General features: G+C 36.7%; 2 protein-coding genes across 8 annotated transcripts in view; one reads left to right on the plus strand and one right to left on the minus strand.

The window, feature by feature from the left end:
- LOC111074796 (lysine-specific demethylase 6A) overlaps nucleotides 1–21,551 on the plus strand; it is a 165,999-nt gene that overhangs the window by 105,869 nt on the left and 38,579 nt on the right. For 6 of the 7 annotated variants that reach the window (XM_041596042.1, XM_041596049.1, XM_041596050.1 and 3 more), the window contains one exon: nucleotides 13,880–14,048. The exons of the other annotated variant lie outside the window; for it this stretch is intronic. In XM_041596042.1, the coding sequence (XP_041451976.1) occupies nucleotides 13,880–14,048 (169 nt within the window). The remainder of the gene's footprint in view (nucleotides 1–13,879; nucleotides 14,049–21,551) is intronic. 7 annotated transcript variants of the gene reach the window in all.
- LOC121405384 lies at nucleotides 7,392–20,736 on the minus strand. Its single transcript, XM_041596063.1, has 2 exons — nucleotides 19,437–20,736; nucleotides 7,392–7,561 (listed from the first exon to the last, which is right to left on the minus strand). Exon 1 carries the CDS (start codon nucleotides 20,335–20,337, stop codon nucleotides 19,573–19,575), a length of 765 nt encoding a protein of 254 aa, XP_041451997.1. The 5' UTR covers nucleotides 20,338–20,736; the 3' UTR covers nucleotides 7,392–7,561; nucleotides 19,437–19,572.

Raw genomic sequence — 21,551 nt, forward strand, 5'->3', positions numbered from 1 at the left:
TAAACAATCATTCATAAACCAGAACGCAAGCCTTTCATATCAGTACGTTGAAAGATGTTCGTGGAGATAATCGATTCTTTGGTTATGCATTGATATTGTTAGGAGGTGATTTCAGGCAAACATTGCCTGTAGTCAAACTAGGAAGTGCTGCTGATGAAATTAATGCGTGTTTGAAAACATATAATTTGTGGCGCTCTGTGAAAACATTTAGATTGACTACAAATGTACGTGTTCAATTGCAAAACTATGCTTCAGCAGATTTGTTTTCCAGACAACTGGTAATGGCACGTAACGCTTCCAAATAATTTGTGTCTTTTGTGTCGATGGAATACTTAATTCAAAGTGTTTTCCAAATATTGTACAAAATTATAGAAACCATGACTGGTTGAAAGAGCAATTTTGGCCGGAACAAATAAAGATGTTAATTAGATCAATGCATCTATTGGAATTCCGTCCCAGGAGGAATGGTTGCGTATAGGTCGATTGATACAATTATCAATCAAGATGATATTGTAAATTATCCAGTAGAATTTCTAAATTCATTGGACTTACCTAGATTGCCGCCATACTATTTACAAGTAAAATTTGGAGTCACCATAATTATGCTGCGGAATCATAATACACCACAATGGTACAACACTTGCTGTGAAAAAGGTTATGACTAATTTACTTGAAGCCACTATTTTGACTGAGAAATTTCGTGGTGAACACGTTTTAATTCCGAGAATTCTTATGATTCCGACTGCCATGTCATTAAATTTCATACGACTACAATTTCCGATTCGTTTTGCTTTTGCTATGACTTATTATTAATAAATCGCAAGGACAGTCGTTGCGATTTTGTGGTTTAAATTTGGAGCATCCGGTATTTTCATATGGTCAACTGTATGTAGCGTGCTCACGAGTAGGTAAGTAAGAGTATTCATTGTACCGACGGCAAAACAAAGAATATTGTTTATCACAAAGCATTGCAATAAATGAAATATGTTATTACATCAAAATTGTCATTGTTTAATTTCGATGAATTCCTAAACATTAAATTAGTAAGCAGCGAGGCGCGCGGGTCTGCTAGTACTTTAATTTGCATATATATAAAATGTTCACAAATGTCAAATATATTCAATGTTTACATGGAGTACTAAAACTTGGCCACCCTGCATACAACATGAAAGGATACAAAAGGACGAAGTGCAACCATATATTAACTACTCGAGGCGAAATTATATTTACTTCTTGTGTTAGATTTTAAAACTAGTTACCTGGTACGAAATTTTTTTATTTGCATTTAGGTGATTTTTTAGAATTAAAAAAAAAATTTTTTGCTACATCTGTTATATACATCTATATACATACATCATTATTATACATCTACATATCCTCTGCTAGGGGTTGCTCGCGCACTGAACGAGGCCGAGTGTGCGAGCGAGAAAGAGAATGAGTAGTGGGTCTCTTGCTGGTGGTGTCGGGGGAAGCAACTGAAAATTAATTTTATTATTCAGGCTATAATTATGATCCGATCTAATTCAGAATCGGCAATCTGGTAGCTATAGGCATTCTCTACGATATCGTATCTTTAAAATTGTGCCTGCCACAGATTTTCGTTCTTTGTGGGAGCGGGACGAAATTTTGAAATACACTTGTAGCAGTGTGATATCACATTAGTCTGGAAACAAAATTTAGTTGCTCTAACTCGTATAGTCTGTTAGATCTAGGCGCTCATCGGGACGGATAGACGGACGGAAAGAGGGACGGACAGACGGACATGGCTATATCGACTCGGCTATTGATGCTGATCAAGAATATATATACATTATGGGGTCGGAAACGTTTCCTTCTCTGCGTTGCACACAACTCTTTTTGCAACCCCTTAACTCTTTTTGAGTTCGGGTATAATCTATATTTATTTAATCTATCAGAAAAGTCGGTTTTGTTCGAGGCGTTAAATTTGGTCGAGTATTGTAATTTTACGAAATGTAAGGAAAGAAAAAGATTTTAGTTTTGTTAAATTTACAATACAATTTTTTGAACACATACATTTTCAAATAAAGAATTCGATTTATCGCATGACCTAATACCCTCTCAATGATAAAGTATCTGACTTTAGTTGTGATCCCACTTTGCACCGGGGCCCTTTCCTACCTAGCTACGCCACAGGAGAGGATTAAAGGAGTGGTCAAATCCATTAGTTGTAATCTTTATTTATGTCATGTACAGCTGTGTTCAATGCCGCACCTCATCACTTTCGAAACAGTTTTTGAAACCAAAAATAAATTATACTTTTTTAAATAGATTGGAACTATTGGAACGGAAGAAATGTCCATACATTTGAATTCCATCTTCTTGTTTTACATGACATAAGCCCATGGAATATGCTGTGCAATGAAATAGTAGTATTTTTTTAAGAAAATCTGAAAAACCAACGAAAGTCAAATGAAAACATATATTTCATGTTTCTTGAGCTTTAATATTTAGTTTTTAATCAATATTGTTTTCATTGCGAACATGCACCGGCCGGACATGGTTCATCACGGTTGACGGTTTGCTGTATAGTGCAAAAATACCATACAACTGGTTTTTTTTTTTAACTAATTAAAGAGGTAGCGCCTCTTTTTTTCACATAACTTAAGTATCTTACATCTGGTTGTAATAAACTTTGCCATTCTGAAAAGCTAATTGATATAGCTAGAAATTGGGCTCAATTACTAAGAGGTTTCAGATTTTCCTCTAGGAAATATGTAGCTTTCAAATGCAAAAATGAAATGCAAAATTTCCGATCCCATAAAGTATATATATTCTTGATCAGCATCAATAGCCCAACCCTCTTTCTCGCTCGCACACTCTGCCGCGTTCAGTGCGCGAGCAACCCCTAGCGGAGGAGATGGAGACTCTAAATGGAACATGTAAAATCTACATGTTAGATGTAGAATATACATTGTAGATGTAGATAGCAGATGTAGCAAAAAAATTTAAAATGTAAAATTTTTTTTATACCCGTACTCAAAAAAGAGTTAAGGGGTATATTAGATTTGTGGTAAAAGTGGATGTGTGCAACGCAGAGAAGGAAACGTTTCCGACCCCATAAAGTATATATATTCTTGATCAGCATCAATAGCCGAGTCGATATAGCCATGTCCGTCTGTCCGTCCGTCCGTCCGTCTGTCCGTCTTGATGAGCGCCTAGATCTGAGAGACTATAAGAGCTAGAGAAACCAAATTTGGTTCCCAGACTCATGTGATATCACACTGCTACAAGTGTATTTCAAAATTTCGCCCCGCCCCCTTCCGCCCCCACAAAGGACGAAAATCTGTGGCAGGCACATTTTTAAAGATACGATAAAACTAAAAACGCAGTATCGTAGAGAATGACCATATCTACCAGATTGCCGAATCTGAACTAGATCGGATCATAATTATAGCCAGAATGAAGAAATTAATTTTCTGTTGGTTCCCTCTCCTTCTCCAGCGCTGCTGACGCTACTGATTCTCTTTCTCGCTCGCACACTCTGCCGCGTTCAGTGCGCGAGCAACCCTTAGCGGAGGAGATGTAGAATATAAATGGTACATGTACAATCTACATGTTAGATGTGGAATATACATTGTAGATGTAGATGTAGATGTAGATAACAGATATAGCAAAAAAATGTAAAATGTAAAATTTTTTTTTTAATTTTTAAATTCTAAAAAATCATAAGCTCAAAAATGTATATACTGATTGAGTACGGGTATAAGTAGAGTCGCGTCGCCAGAAGCGACTCGCACGTTTCTTCTCGTTATTTTTGACTTTTTTATATTGACTTTAAAAGCTCAGGAAACGTTAAAAAAAAATTATATCGTGAGTCACATCACATTTTACCGCTTGCAACGTTGCTGCCCCAAAGTTTTGGGCCGTGTCAGTTTTTTTTAGATTACTCAGCTTAGAATGGGAAAATAGCGGCAAAACTCTATAAGATTGTATTGTTTCAGCTACAAAAACGCATGTCAACTTAATTGTTGCCTATAATGACGCCTTGTTCAAAAAAAACTAGGAACTTTAAAAATACGATACTTTCGCGCGATATGTTTTATGGGCTTACACGCAACAAGTATATACAGTTGTGTTCAATGAAATAGTAGTGCCGCACCTCACTACTTTCAAAACTCTTTTTGAGATATTTCTAGTCCTTCAAATTGAACAAGTGATACCTTTACGGAAAGCCTGGAATGTAAGCATTAGAAACTTGAAGAAACCCCATTACATTTGCATTCCATCTTCTTGTTTTTCATGACTTTAGAAAACTAGCCATGATATCTGCTGTTCAATGAAATAGTAGTGCTGGGTTAAATTTATTTTTATACCCACAAAAAAATTAAGGGGGAATTTTTTTTTTTTTAAAAAAAGTGTTTTGGGTAAAAGAGAAAAAAAAAATTTCCCCCCCTTAAATAAATTTTTTTTTTTCTCCCTCCACACCCCCCCCCCCCCCCCCCCTCCCCCCCCCCCCCCCCCCCCCCCCCCCCCCCCCCCCCCCCCCCCTCCCCCCCCCCCCCCCCCCCCCCCCCCCCCCCCCACCCCACAAAACCCCAAACCCCAAAACCAATTTTTTTTTTTTTTTTTTTTTTTCCTCCCCCCCCCCCCTTCTTTTTCCCCCCCCCCCCCCCCCCCCCCCCCCCCCCCCCAAAACACCCACCCCCCCCCGGCAACAAAATAAAAAAAAAAAAAAAAACAACCCACCCCCCCCCCCCCCCCCCCCCCCCCCCCCCCTCCCCCACCCCCCACCCAAACTTATCTTAACCCAAAAAAAAAAAAAAATTTTTTTTTCCCCCCCCCCCCCCCCCCCCCCCCCCCCCCCCCCCCCCCCCCCCCCCCCCCCCCCCCCCCCCCCCCCCCCCCCCCCCCCCCCCCCCCCCCCCCCCCCAGAGAAGAAAAAAAATAAAAATTTAATTTTTTTTAAATTAATATTATTTTTATATATTATAAAAATAAAAAAATAAAAAAAAAAAAAAAAAAAATATTTTTTTTTTTTTTTTTTTTTTTTTTTTTTTTTTTATTTTTTTTTTTTTTTTTTTTTTTTTTTTCCGCGCCCCCCCCGCCCCCCCCCTTAAAAATGAAAAAGAAAGCAAATTAATTTAAATAAGTCACCATCCGCAAGCTCAATTCAGATATCGAATAATTTGATGAAAGACAGTTTTGGACATTGCGGTACTTTTGATTTTGAAGCGTTGGAGAAATCATTGCTCGGTCAAGAAGAGGAGACCTAAGAGTTAAACTAAAAACTTAAGGCAGGAGGTATAATGGGATTGAAAACTAAGTTGTGTGCACTCTCACTATTGTGTTTAATTAATAAACTATAAGAAGTAGACTGAAAATCGATTTTGTATTCGAAAAAAATATTTTTTAGAGGATGGTCGGCGATGGCCGATGGCAAGACCCACCCCTTCAATATCCTCAAAAATTATGAAAAAAATTTTTAATCGCTCTGTCAGTAATGTGTCAGTTCGTAGACGGTTGATTACACATTATTTGAATGCAAGAAGTCCCAGAAAGCTCCGCGTTTGGGTCTGAGAGTACATGGGTGCACGACTTCAGTTTGGAAAAACGCATGTGGAATGGCCTGTGTCACAGTGACAAAAATACTTTTGACTAATGATAGTAAAGTTGTATTATATGGTAAGATAGGCTCAAAAGAATATGTTTGGCATTCACAGAAATCCGATTACCACCCAAAATCATGAAAAAAATATCATTGGGCATGCTAGGCTGAGCCTTATGGGGCCCAGCTCATATGAGCTAGTACTTTCTGGCCTGGCGTTTGAGTATAGTATGGTTTTGAGCGAAACTGGGGATGTAGGCATACTCTAGAATACATTACATTCATATTACAGTTGAAAAATTCCTGCTAAAAAGATATTTTAGCCGGATAATGACTTGAAACACCCATAAAAGCTCGCTAGGAATTAATTGTTATCGGAAAAGATCGACGTTTTGCCATGGCCAACTGTCCAACTGGATATTAATCTCATCGAAATCTTATGGGGGAATACCAAATACATTATTGCAACTGCAAATCCGTGAACCAGAGCCAAGTTTTAGCAAGTGGTTCATGGATTATTGGCTAAAATCCTATTGAAGCGTTGGCAAGAGATTAATGACCCATGTTCGGCCGGTGCAAGTTCGAAATGAAAACCAAATAGATTAAAAACTAAATATTAAAGCTCAAGAAACATGAAGAACATGAAATATATGTTTTTATTTGAGATTCGTTGTTTTTTTCAATGTTCTAAAAAAAACACTACTATTTCATTGAACAGCAAATTTCATGGGTATTCGGCTTTGCTGTAAACGGGCGCGGTTTCTAATGGTAACAGTCCAGTCTATTTAAAAAGGTATCATTTGCTCAATTTGGATAACTGGAATTGTCTCAAAAAGAGTTTTGAAAGTGATGAGGTGCGGCACTACTATTTCATTGAACACAACTGTACATATACGATAATGGAAAAAAAATATTTATTGAACGAAATAATTCCATAAAAATATAAAGAATGATAATCTTTTTGAGCTTTCACAGCTAAATTTATCACCAGCTAGATCAATGAATAATAAAGCATACACCAACGGCGCAAAGAGAAATAAGCAGTAACCAAAACGAAAAAACACATGCAGTGGTGCCACAGAAATCTTTAGAGATTTTGACTCGAGAGATTTGCCAAGTCAACCGAAAAATCCGGATCGGAATCTCTAGAGATTTTAAAATTAAATCCATAAAATTAATTGTTTTTCATTAAGGATCTGAGAAAGACAATTTTTTATAAAGTTACACTAATATATATTGCATTTGGTTACTTTTTGGTCATAATTTGTGAGCAGTTTCAAAAGAGAAATCTCAGTTGCCGGTTTACTAGCCAGATACCACCTTAGAAGAAGGAAATTACAAGAAGAAAGAGTAGAGGGTGTAGGGATGATCGGGTCGGCTTCGGTTCCCAAAGACAGTCATTCCCAATAAAGTAGTCGGATGGTGCTTCAATTTATATTTCTTGCATATTTTCCGATATTTATATATACATATACGCGGAGCTTGGCGCTCGGAACGCCGCTTGTATGCTTTGTCGGGGGTGGAAAAGCACTGATCTGTCTGGTTTAGCCACAGATCGGCCTACGGCTAGCGCCCGTGATGGAGACCCAGGTGGATCGCATTCACGCAGCTCGAGAGCGAAGGGCATGGGAGAGTGCGCGAGCTAACAAAACACAGTTAATGGCATTAACAGCGCTGCTGCCCTAAACAAGAGAGTAGGATGCTTAGAATGACATCAGAACCGTTGTCCACTTCTGAATCAACTTTGGTTTTTTGTTTTTACAATTAAAAAAAAAAATCTTTCACCATAAGTCTCGTGTGAACAAGGATTTTTATAATGCTTTTTTATTTGATTAAGTAAGACAAGACATCCCATTATCAAGCATCCATTTCACTAATCCTGCAGTTGGCAACTGTGCTACGACAATCCGTGTGCAATTTAATTTGGATTGATTGTCCACTGTTAATAAAGTTGGGCCAGTCATCGCATAGAATTTCCAACCTGAAGGCCCAGTTCTATGAAAAGAAATATTTTTCTCTTAGACATTAACGTTAACACACAATTAATTACAAATATATTTACAATTTAAATGATGTAGACTTAAGTCGTTTTTTTCCTTAAATTTAAAACCATTAACTGGAAATAATCATTCGAATTTAGCAATCCAACAAAAATAAAATTTTCAGAAAAACTAGGTGGTCAGAATTTTTTCGAACTGTTTTTGTGCGCCGACACCTAATGGAAACTCTTCTAGAGATTTGACTAGACTAAAACGAAAATAAAGGGACTAAAACAAGTAAAATCTTAAATTAAGATAAATCAGAAATTTGATCCACTTTCTAAATCTGTAACATTTTCTTTGGGTAATGTTGGTTTTAGCAGTGACTTCAACCAAATTTCTATTCATAGTACTAGAGTTTATAAAATCAAACGAGACAGAATTCTGTGGCATCTAGTAAACCAACTCAGTTGAAATTTCGTTTGAATTGACAGTCTGTGGCCCACCTGATAATGAAGAGATTAGTATGTCTATTTTTTTTGTTCGTTTGAAATAATTTGTTCTACATGCAAACAAATTTTTATGTAATTTGTATTTGTCTTAAAAAAAATATTTTGTTTTTGTAGCGTATGGTTTTATTTTCAGACATGAACTTTTTAGCGGCATCTATTCTTAACAAAATAAGCTATTAATAAATAAAATATTTCAAAGAATGCTAACAGTACGATGTTTTCAGTAAATATACCCCATCTTATATGTATACCACAAAGCAATGTTTGTTTACTTGGTATGTAATTCAAATTTTGCTATATGTAAAATTCAAAAATTTCAAAACAAGCATTGCTTGGTGGTTCAGAAACGGTAAAACGGTAAAATGTGATTTTCGGAGGTTTGGTCAACCAATTTTAGCTCTTCTTTTTCTTCATAGATTTTAATGAGCAATATCTTAAACGACGCCGAATCAATGCACCTATTCAGCAAAAAATAAAAGACTCAGGATATATTTTTTTTCGACTTTTCCTGAGTTTTTAAACTCAAAATTTCGTAAAAAATATCACACAAAAATCATTAACTTTTCATTTCAAAGCTTAATATTTCCCAAACAGTAAGCTGAAATCAAAAGTAATATTGGGTAATATTTATAGCTGCTGTTCTTAGTCTTGCAGAATTGCGTAGTTCGTTACAACCAAATGTAAGATACTTAAGTTATGTGAAGAAAAGACGAGCTAAATCTAAAAAACTCTGCCATTAAAAAAAATTCTTAAACAATTTGAAAGCCCCAAATCTATCAGAAAAAATCGGTTTGGTTCCTTGAGTAAAAAAAGTTCGATTTTGTCGAGTAGTGTTATCCAGTCAAATAACGCTTTGTTCATTTAGATTTAAAATGATCCACACAAACGTTAGGACAGAATGTGTTAACTTAAGCTTGGCTTAAAGGGACAAATAGGAACAGGAAGGGCAAACTTGGGCAAAAACAGTTCAGAGTATACATTTGCATAAATACTTTTTGTCAAAAATTGGCAGAAATTAATTGTTTAGCCCACAATACACAACCACTTTGGATCGACAATCCACAACTACAACATTGAATGTATAAATACGAAATCGTTCATTAAAAATTATATTTGGCATACCTTGACCTTTATTTTCCATTTTTTCAACAAAGATTTGTTGGATACTTGGTGTTTCCACAAAAAAAGCGAAAAGTTAATTAAAAGCTTCCACGCCAATTTTGGTGGACAAACAGCTAAGCAAACATCTAACTTTGTTAGCGCTGCAAAAATGCACCGTTGCCACTTAAATGTTTTTATTTATTCGATGTACCCAATGCGCTTTCACAATGCTAAGTTAAATTCAAAAGAGATTTTACAAAAATTTACGACTTTATACCTAAGAAAGAAGGGAGTCTGTCCCATTTTACAATGGTAAAATATTTAAACACCATAAAATAGAGTAGAAATGAGTATGACTTTAGAAATAAATAGTCTTATTTCATGTGGCAAAAAAGTATTAGAGCCTGATAGTTGACGCTACATACCATACGTACGCCCGCTTGCTTTTGTTACATGGTTACTCTATTATAGTGTGCTATTGAAGGTTATCCCCAGATTAACTGCATGGTCTTCATAGGAAAGGGGTGTATTGTGCATGTATAATTTCTCCAGATTGTTTGTATCAATCGGTGTTTTTATCTATTACAAAAAATTTTGATTTTTTATGACTTTTTTCCCATTATGAAAAGCATTTTATTACACGTACTGACACAAAATTTATTTCGTCAACGGGATTACTAGCTGTTCATACTCTTCCTCGTCCCAGCGAGGTGATGAACCTTCTGCCGGCGCTGGCCAGAGCATATCTGGGACACAGCCGGCCTCTGTCAAGAAACATACTGTTCCTGGAACTCCGGCAGTGTTTTTCGAGAAAAATTAAACATTAAAATTTAACAGTGTGATATCACATAAGTCTGGAAACAAAATTTGGTTAATCTAGCTCTTATAGTCTTTGAGAACTAGGCGCTCACCAAGACGGACAGACAAACATGGCCATATCGACTCGGCTGTTGATGCTGGTTCAGAATATATATACAGGGGTGCCACAGAAATCACTAGTGAAATGGGAAACCCCGCAGAGGATTTCTGCTTCAAAATTTCCGCCGTGCCACAGAATTCCGAGCGATTTCATTTTTCTTAGCATTGTCACAAAATAAATTCGAACTAAGGCTGGGATTGACACCTTTCAAGATTGAATTCATATAGGGTTCATTTTACAGTTTTATTGATTTTATCATATCAAAACAATTGGTTTTTCTTTTTTTTCTATTATGATATAGAATAATTGATTTTTCAAAGCTTTACTTTTATAATTTCAAAGCAAAAGAACATCCCATATCGTGCGAGTCAAACAAAACAATGTTGTCTGGCAACTCTCCATGCATGTTCAGCTGTTCAAAAAAAACACACATCTAAATTTTACGATAAACTTAATTAAAATGCTTTTATCGAGACTGCTTTCAACATATTGCAGCGCAGGCTTCTCAGATGCGCATCAGACTGGTTTTCACGTTCAGACGATACGTATGTGGTTTTTGTGATTGTCTTCTCAAACTACTGCTAATTTAGTTCATTACAATTACTAGTTTTTATTATAATGATCGCTATGCTTCTATTTGTACTGCCATGGGTCTGCGCTTAGCCGAACAGGGGTTTTCGACATAAATGCAATGGCAATAATGTGTAGAAATGGTTTGTTAGTTTTGTTTTGGCATTTTGAAGCGATGCCACCTGGTAGAACTAGAAATGACTACAAAAGTTTTCACAACGTACTCTTTTTACAAAGAGTATGCACACGTTTGACGTAAAGGAAGTTTTACTACAGTGAACTATTTTTAGTAATGCTTAAATAAAGAAAAACAGAATGCTTTCAAGATAATTAATATTAAATATCTTGCTCCGAATTCGACTTAAAAAGGGTGGCATTACTGTATTAACTGTCTGCAGCGGATTGAAAGCGGAATCGTTAAGTGAAAATTCAGTCAGCGGATTGAATAGTGATTTACTAAAATGCTTATTTTATTAACTTAACATGTATAATGTTAAATTATTTGGATGAGGGTTAACCACCAATTGAACGACCTTTAAGGGAAAGTTATATTCGAATCGTTTTAGGTGTGTTTTATGGTTGTATTTTATCAAATCGCTGGATAAACTGTGAGCGATTTTGATTGCGCTGAAAAATCGGTGTGTGGCACGGCGGAATGGAATTGAGGTGATTTTCCAGCGGAAGTGATTTCTGTGGCACCCCTGATATAATTGATGGGGTCGGAAACGTTTCCTTCTCTGCGTTGCACAAATCCACTTTTACCACAAATACAATCTACCCCTTAACTCTTTGAGTATAAAAAACAAACTGTTACACCAAATCGGACGTCATTGGGCAGCGGCGAAAGGAAACAAAAGAAAAGACGACTACACCATATAGCTGAGAATCAGAATCCAGAAGTTAATTCATCAGTGCAATATTTTCATCAAGACTAGAGTAAAAGCCACATAAAAAACTATATAAAAGTAAACATTTTGTTAAATTTAACGCCTTCAAGTAAACGAAATTTATCGTAAAGATGGTTGAATTATTAAAATATTAAAAGAACATTGCTTGAGCATTAAACGTAAGAGTTGAGACCTAAAAAAAAACAACAACAAAAACATTAAATAAAATCTTTTTTGAACTTAACGCACGTTAAATTTTGTATTTCAAAATTTCGCCCTGCCCCCTTCCGCCACCATAAAGGACTAATATATTATATATATATGGCTATATATATAATATTATAGCCAAAATGAAGAAATTAATTTTTAGTCGCTTCCCCCACCTCCTCCCGCACGAGACCACTCATTCTCTTTCTCGCTAGCACAAACTCTACCCTGTGCAATGCGCTACCTTTGCGAAGAAGATATAGAATATACATTGTAGTTGTGACGTGACGAGGGATAGTCCTTTAGCTTCTTTATTGCTTTGGTCCCACAAAAATATTAATATGTGTACTAGAGCTAGAGATGGGCATGGACTGCACTTTTCCGACACGACACAACACGGCACGAAAATGAAAATTTCCAACACGCACGGCTAAAAATTTTCCGAACACGGTCCAACACAAAATATTATACATTCATAACTTTATTAAAATTCATTTTACTTACATATAAGTTTTTATGAATATATTTATACCCGTACTCAAAAAAGAGTTAAGGGGTATATTAGATTTGTGGTAAAAGTGGATGTGTGTAACGCAGAGAAGGAAACGTTTCCGACCCCATAAAGTACATATATTCTTGATCAGCATCAATAGCCGAGTCGATATAGCCATGTCTGTCTGTCCGTCCGTCCGTCCGTCTGTTAGGGTAACCAAATTTGGTTTCCAGACTCATGTGATATCACACTGCTACAAGTGTATTTCAAAATTTCGCCCCGCCCCCCACAAAGGACGAAAATCTGTGGCAGGCACAATTTTAAAGATACGATAAAACTAAAAACGCAGTATCGTAGAGAATATCCATATCTACCAGACTACCGAATCTGAATCAGATCGGATCATAATTATAGCCAGAATGAAGAAATTAATTTTCATATGCTTCCCCTGCCCCCTCCGGCAAACAACAACGCAACTCATTTTCCTTCTCGCTCGCACATTCTGCCGCGTTCAGTGCACGAGCAACCCCTAGCGGAGGAGATGTAGAATCTAAATGGTACATGTAGAATATACATGTATAGTACATGTAGAATATACATGTTAGATGTATAATATAAATAGTATATGTAGATGTAGATAACAGATGTAGCAAAAAAATTTTAAATGTAAAATTTTTTTTTTTTTAATTCTAAATAATTATTTCCTCAAAAATGTATATGCTGACCGAGTACGGGTATAAGTAGAGTCGCGTCCCGTTTTATATAAAAATAACAATTTATCAAGGTTAGAGCTTAATAAGCGTGTGCGGCGTTCATTTAATATTTGTCCCGAATTAGAAAACACCCTCTGCCTTGTAGCCGAGCTGGCTGGAATATTTAATATTTTTCTAGCTAAAAACTGTAACGCTTTCATGTTATTCGCATACTTCCAAAATTTTAGTACATTTGTATCCGGCAATGAAACTTTAGTTTTTTTGTTCCTCGTGTTTTTTCGTGACGATTTTACTCTGAACAAACACGCACGCCCATGGACCAAATTTATTTTTTCAACACGCACACTTGGGCGCCCGTCATGTCACGACGTGACACGAAAAAAATACGGTCCATGCCCACCTCTAATATTTACAGTGCACATGAATATAAAAAAAAAAATACTTTTTGTTCCTCCTCCGCTACAGCAAGAGATGACAATCCCACGAATTGGAGTATAAGTGTGTATGAATTAAGTTATTTCCTTCCATGTCCATGCCCTTCATAACGTGTTATATGAAAATTTTGGTCGCCGGCGGTCGCACGAGCAACGTCGCCATCTGCTTCTGCTCATAGCCCGAAATATTTCATTGTCAATAAAATAATGGGAGCCCAGAAAATGCCTCGAGAAGAGCCATCCAGACGGAGAAATACACTTATTTACCTTTTTTTTACTTTAAACAAATTTGTGAACAAAACACTATCGGCCGCTAGCGAAATATACGGCACATTTTGCAAAAAAACTGTTACCGGATCTGAGTACTCAGCCTTACTATGCTCAGTATATCCGGCACGACAACCCTATCTTCAATGTACTTGATCTGCAAAATTCGTTAAAATATATTTTAAATAATGAAGGTACTAAATCATGTTTCTTTCAAATATATCTTTTCAGGGTCCACCTCCACCTTATCCGCACAGTAACATAACTGAAAGTCCCACGCCTGCCAAACGTATAAAGGAAGACGTTCTAAATCCAATCTACAATCGATCTGCACAAGACTGCCAAGATATAATACAGCAAAACAAAACCAAATTTTTACAATTTAACCAAAATATAATAAGTGAGCAATTTTGATTACCAGACATCTCCGATCTACAAAAATAGCTGTAATTTTGTTCTTTCGATTAAACCATGTGCTGCGAAAACATCCCTGGCATTAAACTGGCTTTTTCTGATAGATAGCCTTGGGCCAAAAAAAGACAAAGTTTAAATTAAAAAAAAAAAAAACAAAAGCTTAAAAATAAAAAAAAATATTTTTTTTTTAATTTGGACATTAAATACTCACAAAATTATGAAAAATATTATTTATTTTTTTTAGATTTTATTCATATATGTACAGCTGCGGTCAAAATATTAGTAGTGCCAATATAACTTTTCATTTATCCTCAAAAAATGGACTTACACCCGTACTCAAAAGCCATGTCCGTCCGTCTGTCCGTCCGTCCGTCAGTCTGTCTTGATGAGCGCCTAGATTTCAGAGACTAAGAGCTAGGGCAACCAAATTTGGTTTCCAGACTCATTTGATGTCACAATCCTACAAGTGTATTTCAAAACTTCGCCCCACTCCCTTCCGCCTGCACAAAAGACGAAAATCTGTTTCTGGCACAATTTTAAAGATATGATAAAACTACAAGCGTTGTATGGTAGAGAATGACCATATCTACCAGATTGCTGAATCTGAATTAGATCGGATCATAACACTAGTCAACACTAGAATTAGGCTGTGGCACGCCTAATTAATGCCTAATTTTTTCGACTTTTCCCGAGTTTTTAAAATAAAAATTTAAATAAAAAATACCGCAAAAAAATAATGATGAAATTTGAAAGCTTAATATCTTCCAGGCGTTAAGCTGCAGATACAAAGAGTCTGGGTCGGATTTATAGCTGCGTTTTTCAGCTTTTCAGAACTGCAAAGTTCTATGCAACCAGATATAAGATACTTAAGTTATGTGAAAAATAGAAGCACTACTTCCTGAAAAAAAATACCAGATTTTAAAAATTCTTAAAAAAAATACACCATAAAAAAAATAACAAAGTACTACAAAAATTTGTAAATCCCGAAATCTATCAGAAAAAGTCATTTTGGTTCACAGCCTAAATAAAAAGTTCAATTTTCTCGAGTAGTGCAATTATAGCCAGAATGAATAAATTAATTTTCTCTTGGTTTCCCCGCCCACTTCAGCCAGAGACCCGCTACTCCGAGCAACCCCTAGCGGAGGAGATTTAGAATCTAAATGCATGTACCATGTACCATGTACAGTCTACATGTTAGATGTATAATATACATTGGAGATGTAGATGTAGATAGCAGATATAGCAAACAAATTTAAAATGTAAACTTTTTTTTAAATTTTTAAATTCTAAAAAATCATAAGCTTAAAAATGTATATACTGACTGAGTACGGGTATAAGTAGAGTCGCGTCCCCAGAATCGACTCACACGTTCCTTCTCCTTTTCTTTTTAGAGTCTACCTTAATTGCGGATTGTAATAATAGAAATCAACTCAGAATAAAATGTTGAAGTACCTCAAAAACGGGTCGGTCAAAATAATAGTAGTGCAACTTTTCATAAGAGATTATGGTCTAACAAAAGACGCTTTGGCATGGAGCTAACTAAATTTTGGTACCTTTCTACAGAAATCGTCCTCCAGGACCTTTGTAAAACGTCCCAAAGTTTATTGTGTTATTTATGAGACACCTCCTCACATAACATCATAAATTCCATATTAAATTGAGATCGGGTGATCGATCCGACCATTCCAATGAATTTACTATATTGGCAGCGAACCAATTTTTGGCAACTTTGCGGCTCTTCGGATCTTTGTCGCGCTGGACGTCAAAATAAGTTGCATATCCTCAGATGCCTAAGGTAGAATCATTTCGGTCGATATCTAAATATATATATGAGGATCCAATATGTTTTTAACTAGCGAAACGCCAGGCTACAAAAAAAAAAACAATTTTAAACTAGTTCGAAAATAAAATGTTCCTCCACTTTTACTATGGTCAATTTAGGTATTCCCTAGCAAACTTCAACCTTGGGACTGCATGGTATTTTGCCAGTACAATATTGGTTTAGGCTTTGTGTCATTCAATTATAATCTTGAACGCTTCTACTAATAGTTGCAATACTATTTTTAAAATAAAACTTTGTTTTTAATTCTGAAGCAGGAGCGAAATGGTGTCTCCTCGCCTGTCGTAATGATTGATCTACTGTTTCGGTAGCACTACTATTATTTTGACCGCATCGAAATGGCGATATTTATCGAAAAATCTGGAAACATAACGGAAAGAAAAGGGACGCGCTATGATAACTTTATAATCAAGGACAGAAATGTTTAATAGTTGTACGAGTAAAGAAACAAATTCGATTAGGGAAGGAATAGCCGAAAAAATGTGCAATATGTAAATACATTAGTAGAACTACTATTATCTTGACCGCAACTGTATGTGAAATTGAGATTCGTTTAATGCATTTTTAGTAAGCATCGAGAACACAATAAAATCATATATTTCTGCGAAATAGTTTAACACATTTGTAAGTTTGTAGGACTCGGTAATTTTTATACCCGTACTTGAGGAATTAAGGGGTATACTAGATTTGTAATAAAAGTGGATGTGTGTAACGCAGAGAAGAAAACTTTTCCGATCCCATGAAGTATATATATTCTTGGTCAGCATCAAAAGCCGAGACGATATAGCCATGTCTGTCTGTCCGTCTGCCTGTCTGTCTGTCTCGATGAGCGCCTAGATCTCAGAGACTATAAGAGCTAGGGCAACAAAATTTGGTTTCCAGACTGCTACAAGTGTATTTCAAAATTTCGCCCCGCCCCCTACCGTCAACACAAAGGACGAAAATCTGTGGCAGACACAATTTTAAAGATACGATAAAACTAAAAACGCAGTATCGTAGAGAATGCCCATATCTTCCAGATTAGAATCTAAATGGTACATCTAGAATGTAGAATCTACATTGTATATGTAGATGTAGATAACAGATGTAGCAAAAACGAAAAGGAACGTGTGAGTCGCTTCTGGGGACGCGGGGTATATTAGATTTGTGGTAAAAGTGGATGTGTGTAACGCAGAGAAGGAAACGTTTGCGACCCCATAAAGTATGTATATTCTTTATCAGCATCAATAGTCGATATAGCCATGTCTGATTCTATAGCCAGAATGAAGCGACTCACACTTCCTTCTCGTTATGCTTTGATTTTAATGATATTTGTATATGTCAATAAAGGATCGCGATCAGGTTCCAAATATACAACCCTTTTTCGTTTGCTTTGTTCCCAATTGGCAGTTGGGCCCGCAACCATCGAAAAGGTATTTTTTGTTCATATTTTTCATTTTTTAGGTTTGGTTAACGAATTTTAGCTCAAAAGTCTCTCCATAGATTTTAATGAGCGATACCTTAAACGACGCCAAATTAACGCAACTATACACGAAAAAATAGAGGACACAGGATATAATTTTTTTTCGACTTTTCCTGAGTTTTTAAAGTCAAAATTTCGTAAAAAATACCGCACAAAAATCATCATTTTTGCATTTCAATGCTTTATATTTCCCAGACGGTAAGCTGTAATCACAAAGTTATTGGGCTTAACTTCTAGCTGTTTTAATTATCTTTTCAAAATAGCAAAGTTCTTTACAACCAGACGTAAGATACTAGAGCTATGTGAAAAAAACAAGCGCTACCTCTGAAAAAAGCTTATAAAAAAATACCAGTTTTCAAAAATTCTTCAAAAAAAAGTTCTGCCATAGAAAAAAAAAAATATCATCAAACCATTTCTAAGCCGCAAATCTTTAAGAAAAAGTTCGTTTTGTTCCTTAAGGAAAAATCGTGTTGACTAGTGTAATCAGCCCTATTCCACCAAATGATCAATATTCTTGCTGTTTTTATACCGCAATATATCCCACGCATTTCCGCGAAAGTATCGTATGCCACTTTTTATCGAAATTGAGATTTTTATGCCAAATTGTTAAAAAACTTACAGTAGCGGACACAGAAATCCGGAACGCAAAAATAGGTAAATTTTTTGTTTTATACATTTTTGGTTTGTTTCTCAAAAAAAACGAGAAGGAACGTGCGAGTCGATTCTGGGGACGCGACTCTATTTATACCCGTACTCTGTCAGTATATAAATTTTTGAGCATATAATTTTTTAGAATTTTAGAATTAAAAAAAAAATTTACATTTGTTTGCTACATCTGCTATCTACATCTAACATGTAGATTGTACCTGTTCCATTTAGATTCTACACCTCCTCCGCTAGGGGTTGCTCGCGCACTGAACGAGGCAGAGTGTGCGAGCGAGAAAGAGATAGGTAGCGGGTCTCGTGCAGGAGGGGGCGGAAGAACCAACAGAAAATTATTTTCTTCATTCTGGCTATAATTATGATCCGATCTAATTCAGATTCGGCAATCTGGTAGATATGGGCATTTTCTACGATACTGCGTTAGTTAGTTTAGTTTAGTTTAGTTTTATCGTACCTTTAAAAATGTGCCTTCCACAGATTTTCGTCCTTTGTGTTGGCGGAAGGGGGCGGGGCGAAATTTTGAAATACACGTTTGATATCACATGAGTCTGGAAACCAAATTTGGTTTCTCTAGCTCTTATAGTCTCTGAGATACAGGTCGGAAACGTTTCCTTCTCTGCGTTGCACACATCCACTTTTACCACAAATCTAATATAAATCTAATATAATTTAACTGTCAACAACAAATAATGCAAAAGGAACACGTTCAGGTACCAAAAATTCAACCCCTTTTCGTTTTCTTTGTTCCCAATCGGCAGTTGGGGCCGGCCCGCAGCCTTCCAAAAAGTATTTTTTGTCTATGTTTCATTTTTTTAGGTTTGGTTAACTAATTATAGCTCCACAATCTCTCCATAGATTTGAATAAACAATTCCTTAAACGACGCATAACACTACTCGACAAAATTTAACTTTTTATTTAGGCTGTGAACCAAAATGACATTTTCTGATAGATTTCGGATTTTTAAAGAATTTTTAAAAACTGTTAATTTTTTTCATGGTTTTTTTCAGAGGTAGTGCTTCTATTTTTCACATAACTTAAGTATCTTATATCTGGTTGCAAAAATATAAGCACTACTCTGCAAAACAACATTAAAAAATACCAGATTTTTTTAACTCTTTAAAAAAGAACTAAACCATAAAAAAAAATTCGTTAAACATTTTTAAACCCCAAATCAATCAGAAAAAGTCATTTTGGGCCACAGCGTAAATGTCGTGTTGACTAGTGTTATCAAAAGAATACAGAAGCACACCAAAACTGTAAAAGAATCCGTCTCGAATGACCAAAGAATGTTCTGGAATATTCCGTTTTGAGTAACAATAGTAAACAAATGTGGAATTACGTTATTTTCTGCCACTGGCTATCATTTAGGAACTTGTTGGGGAATTTCAGGATGGGAAACGATACATACTCCATACATACGAGCCTGACTTTCAACAGATGCTGAAAGGTTTCACAGACGTTGCTTGTGGCTGATTTGATGTAGCAATCCTGATGCCGTCTTTAGCACAACATCTCGGGACTCGCCAATGAATCCGGGAATGAATTTAACCAATGTCGCTATTGGCTAGTTGGTGTGCATCTGACAGCACAGGGTTCTGTATGCGCTTTGAACGCAGCTGCATCGACGAGACTACAGTCTTCCTTCCATCGCGGCCAGAAGATATGGCAACGCATTGCCTGACATCCAATTTACGCACGATCAGGCATGTTACGCTAGGCTCAGGAAACGAACAGAGAGAGCCGCCATTCAAAAGCGCTAGACAGAGCACATCCAGATCGGCAGGACTCTCTGTAATTGAAGATGGAGTTGTAGAATTAGTAAAGTCCAAAATGTTGCCTGAGTTGTCTGTGATAGGAAAGCAATTGTAGTTGACCATATTCACGGCAGCTCCACTCCCCCCAATAGGCCAATATTGGGATGGACTTAGTGTAAGCAGAGCTCGAAGTCCAGCGCGAAGTTTCTGTTTATTAGCGTTGATGAACCCTAAGGTGGTGGTGCGCTGAACTAGAGTCATGTTTGGTACGCTGATTGGATGACGGCCAGCCAGGTTTAACAAAGATTGGGAATGAAGTCCATAAGTCAAAAGAGGGGGCTCGTTCAAATGAATTTGATGAGACCAACGAGAAGAAATACCATCCAGATTCAGACCGTTTGATTTGACGCCAATACTGGCACGATATGGTTGAATGCTGACATTGCAGAATCCGTCAGCTTCACACTCAGAGTTGAGAGCGGGTGTTGATAAAGGAAGTTTAGGTCCAGGTAGTCCGGAGAGGCCGTTGGGCCGTTTCTTATGTAGACAAGGCATGAATGTTCAAGAACTAGAGTATTGGTTGCTCAGTAGCCTGTTCCGAAGCTAGTTCCAACGGTGTTGGGACATCGCTGCCAATTTCGAACTTAAATGTGATTCCTTGTAACCTGTCGGCAATTGAGCAGCTGATAAAGGTCCAATTCGTTTCTCCAAAATCGTATTATACTCGGGAGAGCGGGAGCCGGATTCCGAGACATCCATGCATACGTCGCGAAAATGAATTTGCCGAATTTGCAGAATAAGCATGTGGCAGGCTTCTTTGTATCCGCAGATGTCGATTGCACAAGGCATAGAACGGGTGCCGGATTGCTCTGTGGTGGAAGCTGCTTGCCAACAATATTAGCAATAATTGTTTTTGCTAAAACTTGTAGCAGTGTGATATAATATGAGTCTGGAAACAAGATTTGGTTGCTCCAGCTCTTATAGTCTTTGAGATCTAGTCGCTCATCAAGACGGACAGACAGACATGGATATATCGACTCGGCTATTGATGCTTATTAGAGTACTGCATGAATAATAAAAAACAGGCAGTCGAATTAACAATGCTCAAAATGAATTGAGTGAATTCGAATGCCATGTGAACAGAGTTTGAGTGAGTGAGTGCGCTGACGTAAAACTCATACACACAACATTGAACGGCGCTTGGGGGCGGTTGGTGAAAATAGCTTATCGACTTCCTCTCCATTTTCGTTTTTAATTTTTGAGAAAAATTCCCAAACTTTGCTTCTGCCCCTTTTCTGAATTAAACTATACATCCCGCTTTGAAGTTTGTCCTTAACATCCACTGATATGGCTTGAACCTACATATGTATATGTCGGAGAATAATGAGTTTAAGTGAAAATCTATGTTACCAGTATGTGTGTGTTTTATTCTGGTATCAACCCTGTGTGAACTAGATCGAGTGTGGTTCTGTATGCGTTGCTTAAAATGAGCTAGTCTGTGAAAGGAGCAACAAGAAATGGCTGAGAGACAGATCATATATCGACTCGGCTATTGATGCTAATCAAGAATATATACACTTTATGGGGTCGAAAACGATTCCTTCTCTGCGTTACACACATCCTTTTCGACCACAATTCCAATATATCCATAAACTTTCGAGTAGCGAGTATAAAAAATACATATTGTGTACATGCGTACAAAAATTCTTATCGAATCACCGGCGTTTGTTTCTCCACACATTTTTTTTTTTCGTACGTCCGGTCAGCTC

Source organism: Drosophila obscura, unplaced genomic scaffold, assembly GCF_018151105.1.
Source record: "Drosophila obscura isolate BZ-5 IFL unplaced genomic scaffold, ASM1815110v1 contig_139, whole genome shotgun sequence".
Classification (NCBI taxonomy): Eukaryota; Metazoa; Arthropoda; class Insecta; order Diptera; family Drosophilidae; genus Drosophila; species Drosophila obscura.